The sequence below is a fragment of the Apus apus genome, chromosome 5 (genome assembly GCF_020740795.1).
Source record: "Apus apus isolate bApuApu2 chromosome 5, bApuApu2.pri.cur, whole genome shotgun sequence".
Lineage (NCBI taxonomy): Eukaryota > Metazoa > Chordata > Aves > Apodiformes > Apodidae > Apus > Apus apus.
In genome coordinates, this window is record NC_067286.1 from 48860532 (window position 1) to 48884216 (window position 23685).

A 23685-nucleotide genomic window follows, 5' to 3' on the forward strand; every position below is an offset into this window, starting at 1 on the left:
TTAATGACACTGAGATTTTGGCATAAAAATCTGGACAGAATGTATTTTGTGCTCCAGCCTTCTGCATTATTGCTCCATGATGGGAAAACACAATCATCTTTGTGCTAAGCACTGAAAAGTGGATACTTGGGCATGAACAGTCATCTGGTCATTGATGACCTAGTTTTGCAGTTAAATTAATCCTTTAGAGTGTTTGGTATTTTCCCAATACTCAATTTCAGGATACTTAAAACACCAACAGAAGTACACAAACCAAAGCAAAGAAGTTTCTCCCATTGTTTCACTTTGTTGTCCAAAAAAAAAAATAAAAAAAAATTACTAGTTGTCCAGACAGACCTGTAACTAATGTTAACTTCCGTGGACTAACTTCAGTATTCCATTTAATCCTTCTTACTTTTAGCAGAAATATAAATCTACTCCTTATAACTGTGCTAGGCCTACACCACTGAACAATTGTTTAACTAAAATGTAAGCAGATATACTAAGTAATCTGCCGTATGGATTATCCTAACTCATCTTTGCAAAAGAATGCTCACTGTTCAGAGGATGAACTATCAGATTTCAGTGATCAGACATTATCACTTTAATTGTACAATTATAAAGGGTTTTTTAAACTTAAATGCACAGTTAATCTACCAGATCACTGAAGTGAGATGACAGTTCATACAGCACCAAACAGGAATCCCGTTGTAGTCACCTCCCTCTGTTCTGGACTACATTTAAACTGCTCTAAGAATGTGTACACATCTCTTCCTACTTCATCTACCAAAATCCGTAGTGAACTAAAGGAAAAATGATAAAAAGGTGGTTATTGACATTTCCTTTAAAATCTTTTAAAATTACATACTAACCTTCTTTCCAGAACAAAATGATGACTTAACCAACTAATAGCCAAAAGCAAACAAACAATAATTCAACAGTGAAAAGCATCTGATAGTTGTAACTAAATTTGCACCTCTGATCAAGAGATGCTCCAATGGGAGAAGAATAACTTATCTGAACTAATCATTCTACACTTCAGAGAGAAGTAAAGATACCCATCCAACTGACTTACTACAAGTCAATCACAACACATACAGATTAGTTTCTTCAAAATAGCTAAGCTAACACAGAAAACAAGTACCAATGCAGAAGAATTGAACATTTCACCACACTCTGGAAGAAAGCATACTTTATGGGATTTAATTAACAAGAAAAATGTTAATTGTTATGCATCATCCAGAAGAATAGATTACTACTACAATAACTCTTATTATTTTTCCAAGACATATACATCTTCATATATACTAAAGTATTATTTTTAGTGTAGTTGCAAAACAAAAGGAAATGTGAGAGGAAAAAAGGTTTATGAATGAAGTAACATTTTAACAATAAACATTAAAATGAAGGCCAGACTAGGTTAAACTGACATTAACCAAATCAAAACAATTCTAGCATACAACTGATAATGAGATAAAAAGATAAAAATATGCCTAAGCGAAAATTCAGAAGATAAAAATAATGAACAAGAAGATGGCAAAAAAATACCAACTTCTAAATCCCAGGTAGACAGGAACTCAACAGAGATGCATGAAAGCATAAGGTTAAAAAGTGTCCATTGTACCCCAATTTTCTTTGCAATTCAGTTGAGAGTTAAAAATCAGAAAGACTAGTCTCAAATTCATCACAGGGTTAAGAATGCAAATGCCAGAAAACTTAATGCTAAAAAAGTACTATTCATTTCAATCTCAATCTCTTAGTAATCCCATTCTCTGGTTAGGCTTTTCAAACTGTAGGTCTCTGTGACACGTTAAGTCTAAGTATCAGAAGTCAATTCACACGTAAGTATCTTGTTATACTAACCTATGTGAAAATTAATTTTTGTTCAACCACTTTATTCCAGTCATATTATTTCTTCTTTTCTCCATGCAACTACAAGCCTACAGACTTCATTTTAAAGATAAAGGCAAAACCAGACTGCAATTTCACTTGTACAAGGTAAATTTCAGCTTTTAGCAGAATAGTAGTATAAAATACTTCCAAGAGCTCTTAAAACCACACTGCTTTCACCTTGTAGTTCTTGCATGTTATAAGCACTTCCACATGATATTTGACAATGCACTCTTCACATTCATGCTTATTAGATGCACAGCAGAAATCAATTGGTTTCTGTTTTCCTCCAGGTAACATGCATTTTCTTCCTTTGAGTCAAACAGTGCCTAGGAAAAGCAGCTTCTTCTTCATTGTTAAATAGTCAATTAATCTGCTATAGTTATTATAGTCAAGAAATAGTACACTTTATTAATTATAAAGCAACTTCTGTTAAGAGTCTATACTTGCCCAGTCATCTGGAAATATTTAACAAGCATTAGATTAAAGCAAGGATAATTCAAACATTGAACCATGATGATTCCTAGCAAGTATCCCTAACTACAAAATCATCCCAAATTAATCCAGGGTAAAGAATTCTTTCTGCTAAGAATTCTAAACATAGTGCATTCTTGTAACTGCTGATAATTTTTATCCATTCTTAATAACCTAAATATAGCTTGTTTCAGAAAACACAATCTCAAGAGAGGTTATTAGAATAAATCCCACTTGCTTAAGTATACTTTTTAACTGGAAAAGTTCTTGCAAGAAGCAGCACAGCCTACAGAAGCATGAAGGGGAAGAAAGGAAATCATACTGCTCTGATTTAATTGCAAATTCTACATACTTACTGACTTAAACAGTAGTGTAATTTTATTTAGAAGTGCAACCCAATAAGCATGAAAACAGATGTAAAGCTGCCATTCTTCAGGTAAATTGTACCACTTTTAAGTACATTTGCTCAGAAGTGTAAGTTAAGTATCTTGTTATATGAATTGTAAGTGTTCTAGTAGTAGAATTGTAGCTGAATTGTTTACAGAGAATACATTATGAAATGTCAAATTCTACATCTAAATGGGTCATTCTAGTCATGTTTAGGTTCACTAGCTAAATTACAATAGCACACACAAAAACTATAGATAGTCAAGTGCAGACAATTTCTTAGATTTTTGAAAGCAAATAATACAATTGCAGTTGCTTTATTCCTTACAAGAAGCACTAGAAATTTTGAGGTTTTTTCTCAAAGGGCAGACATATGTAAAATGAGAAGGAGACTATGAGGAAAATAATATGGTTTAGTGAAAAGATTTCTGAGGCATACACTGAAAACAGAATCTATAAGCATCAGAGGAACTAACATGACATGACCAAGCAGCAAGACTGCTTTCTTTAATGACTAGAGAAAGAGGAAGAATCTGTGTGGAATATGCAGACAGGCATCTCTGATGTTTATCCAAGCCCTCCCCTTTCCTTGCACTGCTTGTAAATGACATCTCAAAGGTGAACACAGTTGTGAAATATGTGTATTTCCTAAAGCCCTCTGTTTTGAGACTTAAAGAAAGTCCTGATTCATTATGACACCTTTATCACAAGAAAGATTTTGGCTTCACTCAACTTTGGCTCAAAGACTAGACAACTGCTCCTCTTCTCTCCCATTGGGGCAGTAATACCATTCCATGCACTTCACTTTGTCTCCTATGCTCAGCACAGTTTCTCTCACACCTTTACAAAGGTTTGCATTTTAAATGCAAATATTCTAGAGGAAATTACCAGCTACCTATTTTTAGAAAACCTCTCTGCTGCTTCTAACAAAGACTTTTAGATCTGCAGTCCCAGATTTCATTAGCTCTGATAGCTAAAGTGAAAGCCAAAAAATAGCAAGTTGTAAATTCTCTCAGAAATAAAATCCTGTGTAATTTTGACTCTTTGAAATCTAAAAAGTATATTTTGAGATAAAACTGTACCTTACAAATAATTAACAACTAACGTCAACAGTCAGAGATCACTATGGTAGGTACTACGCACATATGTAACAAGAGATTAGCTTTTATCCTAAAAGGTTGCAATTAAGCTTATCAAAAGTGACACAAAGACATGAGGAACAGACAAGATAATAATACAATAATTATTATTAGCATAAAGAAGAGTCATAGCATACCATTTGCCTAGTCACTGCAAAGTATTAGCACAGTCAAGCATTTTTAAAAAGGCATCTGAAAATGGTAATGTAAGTGGCTTTCCAGACTTATGTGGATTTCTCCTTTTTCACATAAATGGCAGTAGAGTGGAGCATGAAGGCACTTCAGGGAACTTTGGAACAGACAAAAATGTCTGACAACACTGGCAGGCCAAAGACAAATGAAATGAAAGCTCAAAACCCAGCAAAACAGACTACTAGATTCTATTCTGTGAAGTAAGAATTTGTAAGGTAGCTTTTCTCCCCTGTCAAATGTGTTTATGATTTCAATGAGCCAGAATATGACTGTGATCTTGCTGGGTTCTGTCTACACTTACTTGAGATTGAAATACTCACCTCATCAGTAAGAAACTCCTTACTCAGACCAAAGTCTGTCAGCACCACGTGGCCATCAGAATCCAGGAGAATATTCTCAAGTTTTATATCCCGATATATAATCCCCAACTGCAAACAGAATATAAGAAAAAAGTATTTCCAAACCAGTGCAACCCCATCTAGGAGATATTTTTTAATTCCTTTAAATATTAAGCAAGAAAAATTCCCATTACTAAGGTAATCCAATACCTGAAAGCTACACCTCTAAAAGGAAAACTTTAAAATGCCTTTGAAGAAATAACTTTGAGAGACTTAAAATTAAGACATTAACGCAAGAGTGTAATTTCTGATAATTTTTAAGGATATATTATATTATTTTCATGTAAAAGTGATTGAATACTTGCTGTTGAGTGCAAAGCTCAGTTCAACCTTAATCACGAATGAAAATGGATGCTTCTGTAATATGTTCCAGACAATACATGCATGTTTTGTAATAGTCAACAAATCTATCTACTGAAAACTTTAAGACTTATGTCTACAGTTTATGACAAAACCTCACAACTCTGCTGTATCAAAACAAGGTTAACTGAACAGCAGTGTAACCCAGACACTGTTCATGTTGACTACAACTAAGTTTTGCTGACATACACCATTTCACAAGGATGTGTAATGACAAGCAGTACGTCAGTAACAATTCTTCACACTGCAGACAAGAACTTGTAGCCTTAATCTGGCTATAGACAGTTCATTAGGAAGTATTTCTAGTTATACAACTCATTCCTATAAAAAGTTACTTCAAATTTCAAAAAAGCCTTTAAAAAAAAAAAAACAACCCCACAACTTTTTTTCTTTCTCCATACTAACTTTACATGATGTGAAAAGAATACAGTTGGTGTTCCACAAAATCAGCATGAGGAAAAAGTTAACTTTACCTTGTGGAGATGTTCAAGCGCCAAAACAATTTCCCCAATGTAAATTTGCACCTCATTTTCTGAGAATTTCTCTCTGTGCGAAAGGTGAGTAAACAATTCTCCTCCATTTATATAGTCTAAAAAGTAGAACAAAGAACCTTATTTGCCTTTCTGACAACTTAATTGTCTTACTGGAATACTAATAGGTACCTTGTAAGTTATTAAAAGTAAGATGTTCTGGAATCAGATGCTTTTACTTTACATACTTTATAATTCAGTAGTACTTCATCTTGTGCAACACAATTTCCTTCTTAGAGGACTGACAAAAGAATACAACCAACTTTTCAATGAGCAGCAAAACCATAAAATAAGCCTCAAATATCCATAAATTATAAGTATTAATGTTTTTTTTTGCTACATAAGACTTTTAGTTATTTAGGAATGTGGAAAGAAAGGAGTACAAGTGGTATCTACTAACAGATTACTTGTATATTCTTACTAAATATTTAAGAGCAACAGGGCAATTTTGATGGCAAAACTTACTGGTGATTATTTCCACACACATTCCCTCAAGGAAACCACACTTTCATTCTTTGCAGGCTACGACACAAGGGTTTTCCCCACAGTCAGGGAGGGGGAACAAAAAGTAATTATTACAACAGAGCTCCACTGCAACACAAACACATTTTACAAGTAGAGCTGTTTATGCTAGCAGTATACATTAAAGCCATTAAGTTGCAACACCACAGCCCCCATATTGTATTTGAGGTCTTCACATACAGAGCAGGGAACACGCCTCACAACACCTTACTCAGTATCTTCTTGAATATGGTTTCTGTAGATTCACTGGTGTAATACATAAATCTACGAGTAAGAACTGAATTCCTAGGCACTGTTCTAAGGACCATGGTAGATACAAACCAAAGCTGTCACAAGAGTGGCAGAAAAAGCCTAATTCTATTCAGGTTATAACACTAACCACAGCCCAATGAAACAACCAGTCTTCAAATTCTTGGTGCTAGATCAAATGCACCACTGACACAATGGGAAAAAATAAATATAACCATTTCTTCATTATAAACTCAAAATAAATCTGACAGTTCAAATACTTCAGGAACTTTATTCTTTCAAATCATAGATTAAAGTCAACCTAAAAACCAGAATCAACTCCAAACCCTCTATTCTGGAAATCTAACAGAAATGCAGCTACATGTCTGCACTTGATCCAGATTAAATTCATACGCCTATGTAATCTGACCACACAAAGAATTATATCCAATACTGCATCAAGGCATTGTAAAACCTCTTGAAAATGAAATGACACATGGCTCATACACCAGGTTCCGCTAGGTACAAAACCAAAGGCAGACTGGTTTTGCCAAAAATTCAGAAGCCTCTGAAACACAAATTCCAAAACTAAATCAAATAAGTGATTTACAAAGACTTACATAATGAGATATAAAAAACTTGAAAGAAATAGTTTTGATTTTTTTGTGATGGAGAGTGTGAAGCCCAGCTGAATTATAAAGCAGCTTTAGGACATGTTAGGTAGAAGATATTTTTGCTGTTACAAGAAGTAACTAAAAGAGAATTTCAAACCCCCACTAATTATTCTGATTTTCTGCTACACAAGAAGGAAACAAGGACCTTTCTGGCCCCAAATGATATTCTGAGAATGGATTAATGTAGACTTTATGGAAAAATTAAAACAAAACAAAAACAAACAAAAAAAAACAACAACACAAAGCCTTTGATTATACATCAGCTTTTAATTTCTTGCTTTAAACATCACCTTAACGTTGTGTTATGGTGGGCATAGGGCAGAGTGAGCATATCTGCTATGTAATGTTCTTCAGAATAAGTGGGCTCTCTATGACTATTATGAGAACTTAATGTCAAACTAATTTTTCTCTTTATATAATAGTTTTTTCTGGTGTTTCAATTATCATTGTCACCTAAATTTCTCCATTACAATGTATTTATTTTTAGGCAACTACATCCATGTCAGGTGTGAAGGGTTTGTGGTTTTGTTTGTTTGTTTTGATTTCCTGTTGTTGTTTTTTTTAATATTTCTAATGGGATATAAGAGCACTCCAGGAAAAAAAAACACATCTGGATTTAAATAATATTTATAATACATGTCCACATTTTACCTCATTTATTCTTTCAAGATTTTTTTTCCAAATTATTAATCAGTTACTTATATACACACACACACAAAAAATGAAGTCTTAATAATTAACAGTTAACATCAAGGAATCACAAAGCTATCAACGTATTTCTAACTTTTTCTTTGTCTCTTTAGCACTTCCCAGCCTGTGACAATATTTTACATATTTCCTTAATGTCCTAGTCAGGGAAATTTGTAAGAATCCTTATTATAACTTTCATTTTCAAAAGGAATCTAGTGAATACTCCATTTAAGCTTGAGCTCCTCAGATACCTGTATTATCTCACTGTAGTAAATGATCTACAGCATGTGCATAGAACACCTTTCAAAGAATTCACAGCTAATGGCGTAAATTCTTATGACATGGGTAAAATTTTACTAATTTAATGTCTAAATCAGCTTGTTAATAAAGGTTTAATAAATGGAAGTTACAAGCTAAAAGGAATTGCAAAGTTTGTACTTCAATTAAAGGACCATTTACTTCTTCAAACAATTCACTATAAAAATGTATTCTGCATCCACGCATTAACTCGATTTTTTTTTTCTCCAGCTCTTTTAAAATACTCTAAATAAATATCTTTTAAAATTGCTTGCCATTCTCTTAAAAATTCATCTTTTATACCAAACAAAATTCGCTATTGATCTGAAAGGTAGAAATATTTCTAACTTTAGAGTGGAACCAAATCATATGAACAAGCTCTGCTTTCAGCACAGAAATGTGTGGTTTCAGATTGCCTCTTAACACCCAAAAATTGAAACATGCAACACTCAGAGATCAAATAACAAGAAGTTTTGGCAGCAAATGCTTCCCGAAGCAGTAAGGTTTAGAGATTATTTTAATACTCTTTTCCAGCTCCTGAAGTTAATGTTCCTTATTATCAGAAGAAAACCTTCATCTTCCTGGCAACAAAACTGGGAAAAATAAAGCAAAAAGAACATAATTCCTTAATCGTGGCGTCTTTCCCCAAAACATTACTGTCCTAAAAAATGATCATGAAGAGAGACAAGCACATCCTGAAGTTATATCTGAGTTGAAAACCCAAAGTTCCTGATCAGTCTTCTGGCAGCTACAGAAATAGATGTGCCTCATTACATCAAAATGGAAAGTAAAATGGCAAGGAGGGAAGTGGAATGAAGAACGTTCTATTAAAGCTCACTATACAACAGTTCATTATCAAGCATCTCTCATAAATAAAGATTTATGAGAGTCACTGGTAGGATTTACCAAAATGAAGTATTGCAATGTGTAAACCAAGAAACTGATCCACAGCACATGTATTTTCACCAGTATTTTAGAGCAGGAAACCATACCAACAACTTGTAGATTCCAGTGTTGTAAAGAATTTGACCAGAAATAAATGAAAGCACAATTATCTTTAACTGGCATCGCCCACAGTATGAGCACTGTTCAGAAAAAAGACCTGAGAGGACTCTTCCCATTTGCATTTCAGTGGTAAAAAGAGTATACTAACTTGTCAGCATAGTGACAGGTGGCTCTGTCCTCTGACAGATGACATTTTAAAAACTCCAATCACATTGAGAACAATTTGCAATGTTTTCTTAGAGTAAAATGTGCAGTGTGTTTGAACTAGGAGTTTTCTGCTCCTTAAGTATTTCCTTACTTTTTTTTTTCCTACTAACTAAACCCAGAGGTCATGTTTGGTCATCCCAACTTACCAATAACCTCTAAGCCACATAGGCAGCATACAGAGAAAACAAACTGAATTACTTTAATACTCACATTCATATAGGTTATGAACATTTCAGTTCATGTTAGCAGTTTATCTGAAAATGCATAGAACACTAATGCACAATAAAATAATGGCTCAAAAAGAGAAAATCAAAATTTCACCTTTTAAGTAAGTTCAAGAAAATGTTTCTCTGGTTTAGGTAATTAAAATTGCTGCATGTAAGTCACAGATAACACTTTATTTCTCTCCCTCCCTAAGTCAGAGTAGCACACTGAAGTTCAAACAGGAAAACCACAAACTCACACACTGTTGATGATGAACAGTATTTTACTTCCTATGGTCTCTCATGCAATATTCAAACACACAGAACTTAAGACCACATGAAAAAATCCTATAAAACATCAAGGAGATAAAACAGCAGGTTGTTTTTTTTCATTAATGTAAAACTTTAATCCTACAATCTACTCACCTAAAATGAGATGAAGCTTAGTATCTGTCTGGAAGGCATAATGTAATGTGACCAGAAAAGGTGATTGCCTAATGTGCTCCAACACTTGTCGTTCTGTCCTTGTGTGCTCAGTTGTTTTGGCTTTTTGAACTATTGTTGCTTTCTTCAGTACTTTCATGGCATACAGCTTTCCAGCATCATGGCCACTTACTTTCCTTACTAGGAACACTTTTCCATAGGCTTAAAAAAGAAAAAGTGGGGAGAAAAAAAAACAACAAATGGTCACCTACTCATACTATACATCTGGCTGACATCATTATTATTTTAAATTACTCATTGTTATGACAAACAGTAACCACTCAGGCTAATGTCTTCCAAAATACTTTCTGTTTTTTGTTTCAGACTTATCTTTTCTGAGCAAAATTTCAACCAAATGAGTTTACTGACTGCACACAGCAAGAGTAGGAAAAGCAATTAGTTTCAGTGTTTTAAAACTATTTTATAAGCGGATGATTTCTTCCTTTATAATAACCTAAAACTCCATACCTAGAATTTAGCAAGAGTAAGAGAATTTAGTAAGAGTAAGAGATACGCTGTTTTTTTGTCCTCAAAATAGTCTGCCCATACTCGCACAATTTATATGCTTGCATTACTGGCTTTATAGCACTGAAGTTCTAAAAACCCACAGAAAAGCCAATTAATTCTTCCCATCAGTACTTAGTACATAGGAACTTTCTAAAGCTGCCATACTCGTCTTAAATGAGAATAAACTAGAGGGATTATCTTGAACTTTTCCGAACACAAACAGTAAAAGAAACAGTCATCAAAAACAAAAGGTAGTCTTTCCAGGATTTTAAATTATTGAATCTAGGTGTTCTGTTTACACATTTGGTTAAAAATACACTCCACAGTGTAGTAAGAGGCAAACAAGGACATACTTTTTTAATTAAATAAAAAGGGCTCCTGGGAACTGTACACAAGTAAATTTGATACCTCTACTACACAAATGTGTAGAAATACTAAAGGTTAGAATTACTAAACACACAAATAGGTTACTATATGAAAGAATGCTACTTTTTTAGATGGTTAATTATTATTGCTATTAATAGACACTCAAAGGAATCAGGAGGATGGAACAATGATGTGGTCTACTTATTTAGATTTACAAGGTACTTAAGTTCCCTTACAAAAGGGTCTTAGAAATTATAAACAACCATAGGTGTTCCATAGGGGGTCCTCTTATGAAGAGCTGTATTAGCAGACAAAAACCCAATAAGAAATATTCAGCTTTTTCAGTGAAAGGAGATGACCACAAGAATTCATCTTGCCTGATTCAGTCATATATGAACAGCAAGGAAGCTGATTTTTATATTTAGTTAATTATCTCCTGCAACAGAAATTCAAGCTCACTGATGAAAACTGTGCCACAGAATCAAAATTATAATTAGCTAAAAAAATTAAAATGGCAGATAAGCTTCCAAAAAGGTACATGAATAATCCACTTGAAGTACAATAATAATTAATTGTGCATAGTGTTCTAACTGAGGGGGGAAAAAAAAAACACCACCACTAACCTGGAGTTACCAAAGACAACCCTGTGAGAAAACATCAGTGGTAATCCAAAAAGCAAATAGAATGTCAGAACTTCAAAGAAAGTATTAAAGAGGAAAAATCACAAAAGTGTACCATCCCCTAAACCTTCAACACAACATTAAAAATTCCTTATGCTGTATTATGAAATCTTTGTGTGCTCACATCTTGAGTGATGCATGTTTTTTTGGTCTCTCCTCTGTCTCAGTTCCTCTCACTCTCATAAGAAAAAAAAAAACAAAAAACAACAACAACAACAAAAAAAACAAAACACCAAACCCAACCAAACAGAGCAGAACACTAAAAAATACAGAAAAGAATAAAAGAATTCTTCTAATTATGAAGGAAGCTAAACACACTTTTTCTTTAGCCTAGAAAGGTAGAGTGTTTAAGAATATGTTAGATACTTAAAAATCAAAAAATGTCTGAACATAAGTAAAGAACAATTTTTCATTATTTCTAGAAATAAAAAACCTAAGGTAACAATGTAAATGTTTGGTATCAAAATTCAGGAGTGCTCAAAACAGACAATCAAATATACAGTTAAGCTGTGGAACTACTGCTACGTTATGCTGCAAATGTCAAAAATGTAGATGCGTTCAAAATTATTACATAAATCCTCGAGGGAGAGGAAAGTATACCAAGTGTTGCTAAACACAGAGAGACTCTCCTGCTCAGGCAGACCCCAAACTGCAGGCTACTACAAGCTACAAGGGAACAATCGCTGTATGATTCTCCACGTTCTTGTAGGGTCTCTTTAAACCATCATGAGAGACAAAAAACCTGAACCAGCTGGGTGTTTTGTCCAACCACTACTACTATCTTTACTTTCTCAAAAAGAATGCCTAAGTATCTCAAAAGTGTAAATACATTAGACAGGGCATCCTGTCCTGATACGAGAAACAAACTTAGCTGGTCTTTAAAAACCCTATAGCACGCTACTCCCAGTATGTAATTACATGCAACTGTGAATTTTTCCTGTTTTTTCTAGACAGGTAGTAGAGAGTTTCAAATTAGCAAATGACATGTTTGTTGTTCTTTTTTTCCCCTACAACAGAGTTCTCCTTTATTTTGTATACAAAAGTGATACTGCTCATATAATGAACCATTGTTTTTAAGAAGCTCTTTACCTGACTCATAACACCCAAAGGAATCATGCTTTTACAGAACCCTTTATTCTCAATAAGAGCTTCCATATAGTAAGTTTTCACAATATAACTGTCAAGAATGGTAAATAGAGTCAGAATAGGTTAGTGTAAACATATCTTCTTTTTTGGAAGATGAACATGAGACACCCAGCACAATATTTTTTAAGACGTTGAGTATTTTATCACATTCCCCAACTTTAATTGTAGTTATGAGATCTTGTGTGTATCAAAGTTGGACTCAAGAGACACCAGCTGGCCATTGAGAAATGAGATAATCATATATGAAACAAGATCACTTTAGTAAAATAGGCATGGGCCATAAATCCTATTATCATGTACAGATACAAGAGATATGAATCAAGTTTTACAGACCATAATGTGACCACAGTAATATTGCTCTGAGCATGCACCATTTTAACCTTATTCACCCATTTTTCTAATATTCAATGTTAAATTACTTTTAGCTTCTGAAAAACAAACCCCTACTACTGAGAGCACTGGTTTAGAAAAACACCTTTCAAAAGTAGCATTTACTACTTTTTAAGGAGTTCCTCCTCAAAAAATGTAGATAACACTTCTGCATTCTACAAACACAAAACAAAAACAGTGCAAAAAATGGCCTTAGCTTTCATTTCTAAATTGCTTGAGGAAGCAGCCTTAGCCTTCATCAATTTTCAGCTGGAGCTTGACACTGAACTTCCTTATGCCTCTCTAAAAAGCCCAGTTTAGAGCATTAAACTGAAGTTTCCTTAGGTTTCTGGGAAACAGTAGTTTTATCAGAAATGTGGGAGAGCAATAACTTAAGCTGATTTAAAATTAACAATAGCCCCTAGATTTTAGCACTTAGCTACCTGTATCTTTAATCACACTTAACAAAAACAATAATGCACTGTAAGTGGCAGAATGCTAGCAGTATATTGACAGGAGAACATTATCTGTTAAGCATAATAGCTGTAAGGAAAACTCTAGAAACTATACCATAAAATAATTTTCAACATAAGAGCTCTGGTATGACTTGTTTCTTTAGAAATCTGAAAAGGACTGACAGAATGATGAAGATTCTCAGCAGTTTTGATGAGAATAAATCTTAAGTAGCACTATTTTAATCAAATGACTCATTATACATTCAACACCCAAATCTGATATTGCCACATGAAATCTACTTAAAAGACAACAGTGCAAAACCAATTCATTTGAGCAGCAGCAAGGAGAAGGCACATAAGCTAATTGCAAAAATGCCCTTATCTGATAATCTTACTTCAGGAAAGCATTTTTAATTTCTCAAAGAACCACATTTTAATGTTCATTCTCACAATCTGATGCACATCTTAACTATTTCCAAGGCAAAAATATTTACCCAGCAATGCATGCCCCATAAAGAAACACACATGGAGTTATCAAATATTCACCCCCAAAATTATTTAGAAACTTTTTAAATGGTGGAAGAACTAAAAGAGTATGTAATATATACTCTATATATATGCAAACATACATATACACACAGAGACACAAACTACATTGCACTGATCATGCCGCTCATTAGGAGAAATAAAAATAAAAATTTAAAGCTCAAGAAAAAAAGTAATTATTAGTCTCAGATTGGTATGGCTATCGGGCCTGTATGATAAATTTTATATCAGCAACTTATATCAAATTTTCACTTCACTTGTGAGGCAGAAAATATAATTAGGGGTTAAAAATTTCCTTTCACTACTGCCTTTTTAATGAATACGCATTAATAGTAATACACATCATCGTAAGTAACAATTCAGCAAGTCATGAGAATACTCTAAGGTACACACTTGTTGAAAGACAATTAATCAAAAATATAAAGTATTCTTTGCTTCTTTATTCTTTCTGTATAAACGCAAACACATTAAGCTATTGCACCGTGCCAGCTAATTCTTACAGTGAAAAAGGCAAGCAATTACTTATTGTTTATACCACACAGGATGGTTTATGAAGACTTCCGAATCTATTAAAACTTGACATTTGTATACAGACAGTTTTAAAGCAACACCTTAAAGATCAGTTAATAGCATTCTGAACAAGTGTTTGTAATTTCTATTGTCCACCACCAAACTTTCAAAGATGAAGCATTCTCTGTCATATTTCCTTATCTATCAGATGGGCAAGAACCTTGAGTGGACTTTAACACTATTATTTCCCCAAGAACAAGTTCCCTGTCCCACTAAATGAGCGAGACTTGATAAAAAAGAAAGGCAGAAAGTGACAGGAGAGAATGAGTTCCATCTTAAAATTTACTTTCTATCAGCATTTTGCTCTTGTGCTTTTTTTTTCTTTTTTACATTTAGGTTTTTTTCAAAAGTAACTCTTAGAGAAAAAAGGTAATACAATTAGTTGACAGCCAGTCACCAGTGGTGTCTCCTCAGGGCTCAGTTTTGGGGCCAGTCTTGCTCAGTATCTTTATCAATTTTTTGGATGAGAGGACTGAGTGCATCCTCAGTAAGTCTGCAGATGACAGCAAGTTGGTGTTGATCTGCTAAGGGCAGAAAGGCTCTACAGAGGGACGTGGACAGGCTGGATTGGTGAGCCAAGACCAATTTTAAGAGCTTCAATAAGGCCAAGTGCAGGGTCCTGCATTTCAGTCACAATAACCCCAGGCAACACTATAGGACTGGGGAAGAGAGTCGGGAAAGATGCCCAGCAGAAAAGGACCTGGAGATGCTGGTGGACAGGTGGCTTAACATGAGCCAGGAGTGTGCACAGGTGGCCAAGAAAGCCAACAACATTCTGACCTGCACCAGGAAGAGCGTGGCCAGCAGGAGCAGGGAGGTGATCATGCCCCTGTACTCAGCCCTGGTTTGGCCACACCTTGAGTACTCTGCCCAGTTCTGGGCCCCTCACTACAGGAAGGACAAGGAGGTGCTGGAGCACGTCCAGAGAAGAGCTACCAAGCTGGTAGCTCTTGGAGGTATTCAGGAAACATGTAGATATGGAACTTCAGAGAATGCTCTAGTGGCTAAGAGTGTAGGGTTGGGTTTTTTTGTGGGTGTTATTTGGTGGAGAGTGTGTGGTGTTTGTGTTTGTTTGGGGTTGCGTTGTGTGTGGTGTTTTTTTGGGAATGGTGTGTTGTGTGCTGGTTTGGGTTGTTTGTTTTTTTTTTTGGGGGGGGGGGCTTGGGGTTTTGTTTGTTTAATGATGGCTGGACTCTGATCTCAGAGGTCCTTTCCAACGACAACTATTCTGTGATTTTTCAAAGAAAGTCAGCTTCTAGAAGAAGATTCTCATGTGTCAGAATCTACAACTGGATAAGCATGCCATAAATTTTTAGATATTACAAAATGTCATGCAAATTATTTTCTTCAAAATTGCTTAGAAGGCACTGCATACTGCTCAAGTCAGAACAATTAACAAATAGCTGCCTGGACCACCTTACTTCCTTCTTTCCTTCCTAAATGTAGGATTGCATCTGCTATTTTCTCCAGTTATACTGAACCACCTTTGACATTAGTTCCACTAAGAATCTTTGTTACTGATCTTCAACGTAATGTCCAGATTCTTTCAGAATTTTCTGATGAATGAATGGGACAAATTTGTTCAGGTTCTTACACCAAATACAGTCCCCTCTTTTCAGTCTGCTCTTTGTATAGAAAAATAAGTTCCTATTTCCAAACTCTGTCTCCCATTAGCCATTCCACTTCCCTTTCACTATTCATCACAGCTGTCCTCAGCAGAAACTGAAGTAATACATTAACTGAAGTTTGGAATAATTTTTAGACACTCCCTAATTTTGGCTCACTCTCCTGAACACAGTAACAGCACTTCTTTCTTTCTCCTCCTTTCATGAGAGAAGAGCATTTTATATTTTCTTGAATATGCTTTGAAAGCTCTAACTTGATTTCAGAGTCTTAACTTTATCAGGATACTTTCTGACCTCTTAGATGGAACTTCATTGTGTATCTTGTATAACAAGATTTTTGAGCTATTTAAATCTGACATCCATTCTGCCAATTTTCTTCCCTTCACATGAATATATACCCTCAGATTCTAATTATCTTCCATATATAAGGACAATATTCTTCCCATATAAGCACTTAATTCCAAAAGATCATGTATAAAATATTGTCTTTTATACATGGCAGTTACACTCTTGTTTCTAATTATTTTTTGTCTTAGTTAATGGACCGGAGTTCAAGTGGTAGACCAGATTATAAGGGCACACGCTCAGGAGCCACTTGTATTGTCTCTCCTTAAGCACAGTTGAAAGAAAGTGGCATTTTTTCAAATCAGAAGAAGCAACAGTTGAGTATAAAAAGAAATAATCTACGTGTAGAAAAAAACATGACCCAGAATGCACTCTACAGTAACAGTTTTTTTATTTTATAAACACACTCACAAAGAATGAAGCAAGTAAGCCAAGTGAGCATGCACAAGCCAACACAGCCACCTTCTCTTGTTATTCCCTTCATGGCTTTGGGAAGTAAAGAACTAAAACAACCTTGTTCTGTAGAACAGACACTAGTTTTCTATGTCACAGGAAAAAAAGCTTTAACTAGATAGGAGGGACAGCAGGAAATTCAGTGGACAGGAAATCTGAAAATTCCAAATTAGCAAGGCTATACAGGAACAGCAGGAATAGAGGACTAAAATCCTAGAGGACGAGAATAGAGCCCAGAATCACAGAAAGAATATACTCAGTAGAACACCAGTAAATCAAACATGGTCAAATGAGCAATAATTTGCTCCCAGAGTGACAAACACATTATTAACAGCTTTATTAAGAGTGGCATACTTTCACATTTTGTTTTGGTTTGGTTTTTTTTACTGATATAGTGTTACTTATTTCTTCAATAGGGAAGTTTATTCTCTTAGTAGCTCCTTAATGCAACATAAAAGGATCCAACTCAGATTAAAAGGTTACAACCCAGATTTTTGTTTCCTTGTCTTCTCCTGTAAGACTCAGGTAAAAACAGGTATGTGTCTATTATGATATTCTTTTAACACAAAAGAGCAAAACATACCAACCACAATTCTAATTGAGTGTACGAGAACAAACCAGACAAAGGAATGCAAGAAAAAAAGAAATGCAAACTAAAGAAAATAATAATTAGTAAGAAATTATGCCAAGCCATACCATGAAGAAAATGTTATCACAAAAAATCACTTTCACTGGAGAAACATCAGTACACAAGGATACAATTTCTAATAATCTTCATTATTTTGTCTTTAAAAAAAAAATTTACAAATGAAGATTTAAGTAAATCTTCAGTGCTGTTACCTGAAAAAACCCATCCACGTCTATACAAAACTACCACAATTACATATACTTAAGCAAGATATAATTTAATTTAATGTATTTTGAATATCTTCTATAGCTATTCCAGCTGCTTCATAGCAGGTTATATTTAAAATATTGTAATCAGTTAATAGCATATACAGTCATCACTTAATATGACTATGAGGCTCCATTATATTCTGCCTCGTAGTACTGTAGATCATTTAAGTATCAGTTTGAAAACATTTTGCATGCTGTATAACTCCACAACAAATAATTTTAAATCAGTTTTTATTTAGCATTAGCTATATTACAGTCATATCAGTAATATCTAAAAGCTCAGTCCAAGATAAGGCATTCACTGCCAGAGTAAAGATAGCTCTTGCCTAAAAATACACAGCAACATGTAAACAGAAGCCATCAGATGCCCTCTTCCTCATTTTTCTTTAAATTACTCCCAAAAAAAGCAGCAGTGTCCCTTCATAATAGTATCCCTTCTGCCTCTGTCAATCAATTTGTCCAAGATGGCCTCAACACTCAGCCCCATCTTCAACTTCACAAAATGTACTAGTGTAAAAGAACAGAGAAGTTCTCAAGATTGTCAAAAAAACCCAACACTCCAATACAAAAAAATTCAGCTCTCTATCATCCTGCCCAGAATTTGGGGCAAGTCACCAAATGCGATACAAGGTCTGTTTGGAGAGGCCTCTAGGCTCCAGAATCATCCTGCCTTCCCCATAGACCCCAATATAAAACAAAGGGGGGGAAAAAAAGGAAAGAAAAAAACCAACAAAACACCACACACAGACTTGAAAATACTTGAAGTACATTTGAAATTTCTGAAATAATTAAATTATCACTTATTTTCTGGCTGAGAGGTAAAAGGCATTCAGTAAGCACCAGCAACTCACAGCTTAGCCAACAGCCAGTAACTATTTAGATTGCCAAAAGACTCTATCTATGTTGAAGAAAATCTCCTCCTTATTCTAATAGAATAAAAATTACAGAAGAAGATAATTCAGACTCTTACTTATCAATACAGAAGGCATGCAAGCATCTTTAGAACTTTTTCCTCATTTTTTGAGAGCAAGCCTTAGGACAACAACTGAAATGTTGACTAGTAGTTTTATACAAGAGAGTACAGGTTCTAAATGAGGCCTCACTAGTAGACAGTATCATTTAAGACACGTCTGAAATAAGAGCCTGTTATTCCATGTATTTCTGGCTTCTGTTATAGTGATCATAGACAGTTTTCTTTATGATTCTTCTCATTCTCTCAAGTAAATATATATTCTAGTACAAAGAACTGAAAAGTCAGAGTAGTCATACTCACTCCTCCAACCTCAATTCAAGTACAAGAACAAGAAGATGCAGGCCTACAGAGCACTCCATAACTCATGGCACAGCAAACTTAATATCTTTTAACAAACTTTGCATGCAAACAGGTTTTTGTTATGTTATAAAGTTCTTGAAAAATCATCTCTCTGCTATGGAAGCTGTGGGCAAAAAAAGCAAGGTACATTGCAAGGAAAAACACAGCCAGTAAGATAGCTAAAAAACTGCATGTATAATCCCAGGCTTTTCACATGCAGCAGATACTGCAAAGTCTATGGCATTCAAGTTGGTTTACCATACTTCAGATGGCGTGCTTGCACAATGATGCCTGTTATCAACAAGGTAGTTCCAGAAATTCCTAGGAACTCCGTTTTTACAAAAGAGGTTTTGTTATTAAACTAACAGCACCAGAGACACTTCGTACAAGTTCACTATAGTTCTGTAACAGTAGACTCAATACTCACAAAAATTTATATCACAACAGAACACTTTGGGATCACTTTAGCCAAATGGCCAATATCTTGCTTCAGTTTCTGTTCTGCTCTGTTGAGTCAATGAAAATGACACTGAAACTCTTCTGAACATAATAATTAGAAATACACGGAAAGTGAAGATCGTATTTAGAGCTGCATCAAAATTCTGTTGAATGTTAGTTACAGAAGAAATGCCTTAACACAGGTATATCCTACTGTGAACTAACGTTCTTTCAGAAACCTCTTGCAAGAACAAGATGGGATTTTTGCTTATTGCAATCCCCAAAATGTTTCTCAACCTAGGAAATTAAACATCCTCAGGAAGAAGACGTAGAGAGGTTACAGAATCTTGACTACTAGAGACTTTAAAGAACAAATCATTGTGACGGATGACATAGACATAACTGACTGCATCTTGGGCCAAGCAATTACTGGACCTCTTTGAGTCCATTCCAGTCCTGTTTTCAGTGATTCCATGTTACTGAAAACTCTGACAATTCACAGATTGTCACTTCCCCAAAAGCAAGCAGAACTTGCTTCATTCTGATCAGGTAATTTGCATTTAATGCTCTCCAGTAATCGGTGAGCAACAACCTCCGGCACACCTAGTGCATTAGTCTTAGCTGTGATACACTTAAGACTGAACAAAGCTCTTGACTGTCCTGATGATCTAGGTTTCCAAAGCAAAAATCTTAGGCTAGGATTAAAGCAACAGATTTAAGAAGTGCAACTACCATTTCCTCAGGGGAAAAAAAAAAAAAAATACTCTTCCTATGAATGCCATTCCAGGATACTGAATGTGTCCTTGTATTCCTAAAGTTTGCAGTAATCTTTTAGTCAGTTCTTGAAATAGTTTGAAGCCTACTAAGACAGATGTTTCTGGAGCAGGGTGACTACTAGAGCAGGATGAAGACAGGCATCCTACCTCAGCTCCTTTTCTTCATACATACACAACCCCACTGTCAACCCACTGAAGTAGTCCTTTTAGAAAAAGCAGTCACTCAAATATTACCCTGTAAACCTGAGAGAATAGAACAGCTTGGCACTATGAGTCTAAGGACTATCTGCTATGACTAAGAGCATCACAGACCAAGAGAAATGCGGCTGATCTGTTCATGAAAGGAGGACAAGGAAAGTAGCAATGACTGACAGACAACAGTTTAACAGCAGCAAAACAGGTATTTCAGAGGTACTGCGTAAAGACAGTAGAAGGAGGTCAGGCTACTACAAGTCTGAACTTCAAGACTGTCACTTATGAAGCCATCATAACTTTGTATTCCAAATGCAATAGTTTCAATAGTAAGGTGATCTCAGACTAATGGCAGTGGTAAGGAAAAAGGAAAACAAATCAGGTATGGGACTGGTTTTCATATGCACACACACATACATGTGTATAATTAAAATTCCAGCTAATGTTTCCAGCAGCAGTAGAGAAATACATCCTCACATAAATGCATAATTATAAGCAATTTCATTTTTGTCAAACCCACTCAGACCAACACTGACCACTTCAGAACAGCATAGCTACTTCTACTTATAAATATGCAACATATCTATGAATATTAAACCTTCCTTGCCTCTACCACCAACTACTGAAATTTAACTGCAAGGGTTGAGTACTGAAGCCTGGTAAATTCAAATAAAAAAATACTTACTTCAAAACCAGGAAAATATACTCTCAGGTGATTGAATAGCCTAATGAATTCATGATAGAATCTGTGTGACATCTAAAAAAAACTTTGCTCTTTTAAGTGATGTAGCAGCTTGTGCAATTATAGCCTCACTGCTAGACATTAATGGCTAATAACAGCCAAAATTTAGTAGCATAACTAACTTAACCTTTACGGACCTTAATGATAGTCCACTTTCATGATTATCTCAATCTACTCAACACTTCACCTGATGTTAATATCAAACACAAAAATGCAAAATAACAGAAAGAACACTTCTGGTCTGTGTACATGTCTCTGTGTGTGCCCCTTTAACAAAGGGGAAACAAAGCTTTTTTGCTGGTTGTAGTCACCAATCCTACAACATCCTACAAGTCTTCAACGTTGTGCTGAAATCCATAATATGACAGCGAACACTTTCCATTTTAAAAATTACTAAGATTTGAATAGGATGGAAAAAGACTAGTAGAGCCAATAAGCACTCTAAAACATAAAGAGCAGAGCATCCTATTCAATAATGTACTAAAATTAGTGCTTTTTTCCATTATCAAGATCATGGCTTAACTTAAATCAAATTTTTCCACAAACTGTATAAAATTGCCACAAAACCCAAGTATTTTTTTTCTCCTTTTTCCTTTTAAAGTGCATCTTCAAAAGTTCTATAAGTTACAAGGAATGACCACCAATTTTGCCCTATATTTGTGAGGAAAAAAGGTGAAGAAAATTATGCTATGCAATACAGAAGTGATATCTCTTCCTAAAGAACGTTCTAATTACCAAAACTTCAGCTAGAAAACAAATCATACTTAAGAGCAACACTTCCAACATTCAGCTGAGAAAAACAGTGCATCTTACCCCCTGTTCCAAGGACTTTTAGGAGTTCAAAGTTTTCAATGCCAACTTTCTCTGCATGGCCTGTCAAATTTGCTGAAGGGAAAAAAAAACAAACAAAATACCATATCAGAAACATAGTACACTGAAACATGATTATGACTTACTCCTACAGATTCAGTAAAAACAAGTTAGCATAAGAATGAAATAGGTAGTGCTAAAAGGACATGTAAGTTGCAAACTGTATTATTTTAACTGGAAAAACAAGGGAGAGCAATTTTCTTGCTGCCACCTGTGTTCCTGAAGGTGTAAAAAACATAGAATAATAATTGAAACCAGTCTAGCTTGTATATACCTTCTTTCATCCTATCACTGGGCACCACTAAAAGAAGTCTAGTTCTGCCTTGTCTGTAATCTCTAATCACACAGTTAGACAGCAATCAGGTCACCCCTTAGCCCTAGCACTGTGAATACTCTCATGTTCTTGGATTATTAGGTGCTTGGGGTGATACAAGCAGAGCTCCTATCAAGCATTTAACATGGATTACTAAACCTATAAAGACCCTTCACCACTACCAAGTAGGGAAGACTGAGTCTACAGAGCCAGTAAGTCTGGAAATATCTAAGCTGCTAAAGTCAGTTCATTTGTTGGGGATTTTGGGAGAAGGGGGTTCTACATTTATACAAATCTATTACTTTGAGGGCCGTTGCGGAAGTGAAGAGCCTTGTTTAACAAAGGAATTGTTGTGAGTTAGTTTGCTGTTGGTCTGGGTTTTTTTCTTTTATAAGCTGCTAATAGAAAGCCTTAAGCAGTTTCCATTTTTTTCCTTCTTTCATTCCTATCATAATATTATCCATCCATTCACATCAATATGACTGCAGGCCATTCAGCAAAGCTGAAATGAACCCTGCTAAAACCAGTAAGGCAAAAAAGTTACCAAGTTTAACTGTTCTTAACCAAGGTCAGTTCCCTGATCCACTTTAAGGAGCACCTGCATGAACAGTTTCAATAGCACAACTAAGGGTGCAGCATCAAGCAGCAGAAGCTGCATAAGCCAGCATAGCTGCTAAAGAATGCCTCTCAAAGAGCAACTTCAAGCCAAACTGTATGTTTAAAGGCTAGTAAAAAAATGCTTAGGAAAGCGTTCAGTAGCAGCACTACAGATTTCAAGAACAAAAATCTCTTAATCAAAAGAGGAAAACTCTTTGATAGCTCTTTGATAGGAGATTCTGAAATTAACTCACTGCATTCAACAGAAATCCTTGTTTGGTTCGGTATTTCTAAGAAACTTTATCAAGAGAGTGTTCTTTCTGAATTAGTTATCAAAATGAATAGTTAATCTCCATTCATAGAACTGCAGTAACTCAACAATTCAAATAGAAAAAAAATCTTCATAAAGACATTTCTCTGCAGAGGAGGAACAAGTGTATAAAAATCCAAACATTAAATAAATGAAAAAGCAAAATCATTACTTATTCCAACAATCCTAGCAATCTACGGATACACAAAATGCATCTAGTTGGGATAGGACAACATTAGTGTTCTCATGCAAGACACTGATGAAATTTCATCTAAAATATTGCTTTCAATTCTTATCATTCATTTTTACAAGGGACTAATCAAATTTGAAATAAGTGCAGAGACATCACTGAAATTACTGGTAGATTATAAAGTCTAAGACAACTTTCAGTATTTTTCCTGTGCAAACAGAAGTACATGCCAGTTATGCCTGCAAATCTTAGGCAATCTACAACCTACCCTAATGCTACACGTTAAAAAACAAAACACACAGCACAGTGAAATTATTGTTAAAGAAAT

At 35.0% G+C, this 23685-nt stretch overlaps 2 protein-coding genes across 2 annotated transcripts in view; both read right to left on the reverse strand.

The window, feature by feature from the left end:
• TTC7B (tetratricopeptide repeat domain 7B) overlaps positions 1–23685 on the reverse strand; it is a 215422-nt gene that overhangs the window by 181950 nt on the left and 9787 nt on the right. The gene's annotated exons all lie outside the window — the stretch shown is intronic.
• RPS6KA5 (ribosomal protein S6 kinase A5) overlaps positions 1–23685 on the reverse strand; it is a 74812-nt gene that overhangs the window by 40744 nt on the left and 10383 nt on the right. Inside the window, exons 2-5 of the mRNA XM_051622577.1 lie at positions 21891–21962; positions 9602–9820; positions 5293–5408; positions 4382–4489 (exon numbers count right to left, since the gene is read on the reverse strand). Of these exons, the coding sequence (XP_051478537.1) occupies positions 4382–4489; positions 5293–5408; positions 9602–9820; positions 21891–21962 (515 nt within the window). The remainder of the gene's footprint in view (positions 1–4381; positions 4490–5292; positions 5409–9601; positions 9821–21890; positions 21963–23685) is intronic.